The following is a 6,000-nucleotide window of genomic DNA, read 5'->3' as shown; positions in this document are numbered from 1 at the left end:
CTTTTATAGAGCACCCTGAAGTGCTCCAGGTGTTCCACAATCTCCTTCTGGCTGCACTTCCGGGTGTGGCAGCAGCCCTGCAGAGGAGAGCTCAGCCATTCTCTTTGTGGCCCTTGATAGTGGCCATGGGCCCCAGCAAGGTTGAGCTTCCATGCTCCAAACCCTTGGCACTGCAGCACACCAGGGGGGCTGCCCTATGTTGTCTCGGGGGGAGGTATTGCCCCATGTAAGCTCCTTCCATTATGGAGGCGACCCAGCCAGGTGAGAATCCCGGCTGTCTGTTACAGTATATATGTGTGTATATACTTAACTGCATGCTAAACATATCTGTGGATGAATTAATTTCTTCAACTTAAAATAAGTATATTTAGCATACACAACGTAATAGTTTTAATTTGGAATTAATTTATTAAGGTAGAGAAAAGCCAAGCAAAATGACACCTTTTATTGGCTAACTAGAAAGATTACAATATGCAAGCTTTCGAGGCAACTCAGGCCCCTTCTTCAGGCAAGATGTAATTTATTAAGGTGAAATTACTAACATTAAAATGAATTAAATTTAAAAAAAATTTTTTGGAATATTGTCACAATTATGGATCAAGTTGTATGCTCTACTTAAGATAGTACCATTGGCACAATTAGAAACCGACTGGCAAATAAAACCTAATTATAAAGTTATGGATTTACATGGATAAAATGACTGCATCCACTTACCATAAAAAATTACTCTGCTTCATAAAGCCAGCCCTACATTACAAAGCATGCTTTTCTTTGCCTCCTATATAATGTTAAGGTTGTACAAAAATAAATAATAAAAGTCTTTCATGTTCTTCATTTTTGTATTGTATTGATGCACTATAAGTGATTATTTAAATATGAATTACACATAATATCTCTGGATAGCTTTTCAATAGTCCCAATGAATAGCATTGGAAATAACTTTTTCTTTTTTTTTAATTTGAACACTTCTAAAGTCATCAATGTGTGGATTACTTAATTGCTTAGGCTAACAAAAATAAGACAGTTTTGATCAATAAAAGCCAAAAATATTAATAGTATATGTTTTAATTCTATCAACAATTGCACCTTATACTGACGTGTACAGTATGCCTGTAAAATATGTTAAATCAACACTGTCCGACTGAATGAAAATGACGGGCATAATTAATATAAGTCCATTCAATGGTTTGTTTTTTGAGTAAAAAGACGCAGATTTGTTTAAATACACGTGAAAACAAAGTTTAAGAAATAATTAACATTAAGGGAGCACAGCCCACTAATTAATTGTTGGACTATGGCCAGTTGACAACGGGGATGAGAGAAAAAAACGAAGAAACGTAAACAAACAAATAAATACATACATAAAATTCATGAATAAGTAGCTCCATGCTGCGTGAACAACGTTCGGACTGCGAGCAAAATTACATTTAGTTTCATGCCGCGTATCCATCTAACATTTCCTTTAGTTGCTGCGTCACCAAGCCACCCCAGGACTACCCGATTATCAATTTATATGCTCTCAAGTGTTTAAAAATGATGTGGCGACAGCTTACCAAAATAACAACATGATCCCAGTTCCTTATACAGAACTCCCAAAGTCTGCCTACCTGCTTCTCCGCTCTCGCCTTTTCGGCTGGTACCGTTTCGTGGTCCTTGTGCTCTGTCGTTACGCACTTGAAGCAGACGTACTTGTCATCCGTCAGGCAGAAAAGATCCACCGGCGTGTTGTGCTCCGGACAGATCCTCTCCTGCAGGTTTACGATCGGCGAGACTAACTTGTGCCTCCTGAAAGCTTCAGCCTCCCGGTGAGGCCGAATGTGAGCATCGCAAAAGGAGACCAGGCAGGTAAGGCAGGACTGCGCGGCTCGCAGCTTCCTCCCAGCACACACATCGCAGGGCACGTCTCGGTCTTCGGCGTAACTCTGCGGCGGGAGAGAAACGCATTTGGTTTCATGCAGACTATCAATAATTGCCGATAACGTGACGTTTCTGTGAAGAAGAGGTCTTTTGGAAAATCGCATTCTGCACTGAGGGCAGCTATAAAAGTGACTGTCATCCCAGTAGCTTTTAATGCACCTCATGCAGTAGTTGTGCCCACATGGGATAGTAGCCGGGTTCTTCAGCACCTCCAGGCACACCGAGCAGATGAACTGATCGCTCGAAACCACACACTTAGCTTCTGCCATCGTCTTTTGTCAGAGATGATTAACCAGAATTGAAAAAAATCTTACTAGCGGGTTAGAAAAAGGAAGGATCGGGTCTCGAATATATACAGTAGTTCTAGTTATTACTTTAGGCTTCAAAAGTGACCGAAAAAAAGGGACGGACACGACTAAGTGATCACACACATGAGAACATCAAATCGGAGTGGAAACGAGAAAAGATAAAAGCGGTGGTCAGTCTGAAAACTGAAAACAAAGTTATCAACAGGTTTTGCGTCAGCGCGCTGCAGTGTCCTATCAGAAAGCTGGAAGACATGCGTGGAATTACTTGAATGGTAGAGAAATATGAGAGGACACCTCATTGTTTCACGTGTCCGAGTAAAAAATGTCTTCCAAAATAAGCACAATGCTTAAACTTTTGGAACTGCAGAGACGTGCATGTAATACTAATTGCCAGCTCAAAACTGACCCAACTTTCTTTGTGTGCGAAATTGTGTAGAACTCAGTTTACCACATTATTAGAAAATGTAACATACAGTGCCCTTTGTGTCCATTTTGTTACAAGGGTCCTGCGGGTCTGGCATCTTTGTTATAAGGCAGTTGAACTACCACTCCTCCTCTGTGCCCTCCACAATGAAGAATATTACAAATGTTAATAAATCAAGGCAACATTTTTATATGACATATGTAATCTTGGGTGGCAAGATAAATGAATGGTTAGTTTTGTGGCTTCACGCATGGGTTTGAGGCACCTTCCATGTGGGCTTTGGCTGTTCTCCCTGTGTCTGCAGATCCTCTGGTTTTCATCCCAAAGCCTCAAAGACAAGCAGGTTAGGTTGAGTGTTGGAGTCTTTGTGAAATCTGCAGTGGACTGGTGCCATACATAGGTCTGTATCCTGCTTTGTGCCCAGCGCTTTTGGGGTATACACTGCTCCCCACCATGAACCCGAATTGCATGAAACAGCTATGAAACAAACACATCCATTACCAAAGCATTCTTTGGAATCTTCCATTTTTAAATCATGATCCGCATGGGTTAATTTTCCTTTCATTTTGCACAGCTGACTGACTGTAGTGATAACAACAGCACTAAGTTTCATTTAATTTATTACCTTTAATTATTTTACATTTTTACTGTCTGCTGTGCCACCTGTGTCAGCAAAACTAAATTATTTTTTAAATGATTACGGCAGGAAATAAAGCAAATACAAGGTCTGGCATCTTGACAATGGTTGGTGGTGTTGACAGGTTCTTTTAAAATGGCCAATACGGCTGTGCAAAGTCATGCAAGACATCCTCAGAAGTGTGGTGGGAGTGGGTGACATGAAAGAAGGCGAGTGATGATAAATGAACAGAGAGAACTCTTAAGGAAATTCAAATCAAAATAAGGAAACTCCATATAATGCAGCTTGTATTGCTGGAAGGGCAGCACGGTGGAGCAGTGGTAGCGCTGCTGCCTCGCAGTTAGGAGACCCGGGTTCGCTTCCCAGGTCCACCCTGTGTGGAGTTTGCATGTTCTCCCCGTGTCTGCGTGGGTTTCCTCCGGGCGCTCCGGTTTCCTCCCACAGTCCAAAGACATGCAGGTTAGGTGGATTGGCGATTCTAAATTGGCCCTAGTGTGTGTGGGTGTGTTTGTGTGTGTCCTGCGGTGGGTTGGCACCCTGCCCGGGATTGTTTCCTGCCTTGTGCCCTGTGTTGGCTGGGATTGGCTCCAGCAGACCCCCGTGACCCTGTGTTCGGATTCAGCGGGTTAGAAAATGGATGGATGGATGGATGTATTGCTGGAAGCCAGTCATGTCCATCGTCCAAACTTAAATCTCGTTGTATAGTGACTAAATGATAATAATTAAAACAGCAACAACAACAAACATAATATTAATAAGAAGAAGAAGAAGAAAGAAGAAGAAGAATACAAGGTACACCCCATACTCATACACTGCCTACAAACATGGATGGGAAAGAGGGCAGAAGGACACTACATGGATGCATCAATAGCACATGAGTACACACACACACACACACACTCAATACAAAGAAGAAAAAGTATGGAGTCTCACGTAGTCCTCTCTGGTTCTGTTTCACTCATAACTTATTATCCAACAGGTTAAGATGGATTATTAATATGTGCACAAAGTCAAAAACCAACACCAACAATAAACCTTGTCACATCTATTCTATATGGATGACATAAAGTGAAATTCCCCTTGGGATTAATAAAGTATCTATCTATCTATCTATCTATCTATCTATCTATCTATCTATCTATCTATCTATCTATCTATCTATCTATCTATCTATCTATCTATCTATCTATCTATCTATCTATCTATCTATCTATCTATCTATCTATCTAGCTAAAGATATATGGAGGAACAAACAGATAATCAACATGTAATCACATGGAGTTTGGACGGGACAAATGTAAAACAATTCATGTAGAAAAAGGGAATCCTTATAGAGAAGGTGTATATATCTTCAAAAATGTCAACCAAATAGAGGCCTCTTTCTCTCTTTCTTTCCTCCAAGTGAGTGTTGCCCACTCCCTCACGACTTTTGAAGGCTGGGGGCTTCTTTTAAACTGGACCTGGGACTACTTTGGGTGTTACAGCGTAGATCATGTAGAAACCATAGCAGCCCTCTGGCAGCACCAAAGGACCCCAACTGTGTTTCTGGACTCCAATTCCAATACAAACTTGTGTTTGTCCTAACTGGGGTCAGACCAGGGGAACACTGCCACCTACTCTGTGGAGGAATGAACTGCTTCCGGCATCCACTTTTGCCCAGTCCATCCTTTATTCATTTGTTATTCTTCTGTCCCAGTTGAGATGAAGATTGTCAGGCGTTCTGGATGGGTTAAGTCTCCACTCTCACCATCATTCCATCATGGACTCCTGGCTGTGTAAGAAATCATCCTGTATTCCAGCCAGTATGTCTGTCCTTCCTCCATGGTACTTACAACATACAGTAATCCCTCCTCCATCGCGGGGGTTGCGTTCCAGACCCACCCGCGAAATAAGAAAATCCGCGAAGTAGAAACCATATGTTTATATGGTTATTTTTATATTGTCATGCTTGGGTCACAGATTTGCGCAGAAACACAGGAGGTTGTAGAGAGACAGGAACGTTATTCAAACACTGCAAACAAACATTTGTCTCTTTTTCAAAAGTTTAAACTGTGCTCCATGACAAGACAGAGATGACAGTTCCGTCTCACAATTAAAAGAATGCAAACATATCTTCCTCTTCAAAGGAGTGTGCGTCAGGAGCACAGAATGTCACATAGATAAAGAAAACAATCTCTAGCAAACAAATCAATAGGGCTGTTTGGCTTTTAAGTATGCGAAGCACCGCGGCACAAAGCTGTTGAAGGCGGCAGCTCACACCCCCTCCGTCAGGAGCAGACAAAGAGAGAGAGAGAGAGAAAGAGAGAGAGAGAGAGAGAGAGAGAGAGAGAGAGAGAGAGAGAGAGAGAGAGACAGAGTTTGTTTTTCAATCAAAAATCAATACGTGCCCTTCGAGCTTTTAAGTATGCGAAGCACCGTGCAGCATGTCGTTTCAGGAAGCAGCTGCACAAAAGATAGCAACGTGAAGATAATCTTTCAGCGTTTTTAGACGAGCGTCCGTATCATCTAGGTGTGCAAACAGCCCCCCTGCTCAATCCCCCTACGTCAGGATCAGAGAAAGTCAGCGCAAGAGAGAGAGAAAAGTAAGCAATCTAGCTTCTCAGCCATCTGCCAATAGCATCCCTTGTATGAAATCAACTGGGCAAACCAACTGAGGAAGCATGTACCAGAAATTAAAAGACCCATTGTCCGCAGAAATCCGCGAACCAGCAAAA

At 42.0% G+C, this 6,000-nt stretch overlaps 1 protein-coding gene across 1 annotated transcript in view; it reads right to left on the bottom strand.

The window, feature by feature from the left end:
- The window catches only part of LOC114662982 (uncharacterized), a 70,111-nt gene that overhangs the window by 16,474 nt on the left and 47,637 nt on the right, over positions 1–6,000 (bottom strand). Inside the window, exon 13 of the mRNA XM_028816735.2 lies at positions 1,608–2,196. Within this exon, the coding sequence (XP_028672568.2) occupies positions 1,608–2,196 (589 nt within the window). The remainder of the gene's footprint in view (positions 1–1,607; positions 2,197–6,000) is intronic.

This window comes from Erpetoichthys calabaricus, chromosome 12 (assembly GCF_900747795.2).
Source record: "Erpetoichthys calabaricus chromosome 12, fErpCal1.3, whole genome shotgun sequence".
NCBI classification, from domain to species: domain Eukaryota; kingdom Metazoa; phylum Chordata; class Cladistia; order Polypteriformes; family Polypteridae; genus Erpetoichthys; species Erpetoichthys calabaricus.
This window is presented reverse-complemented; position numbering and strand designations above follow the sequence as displayed.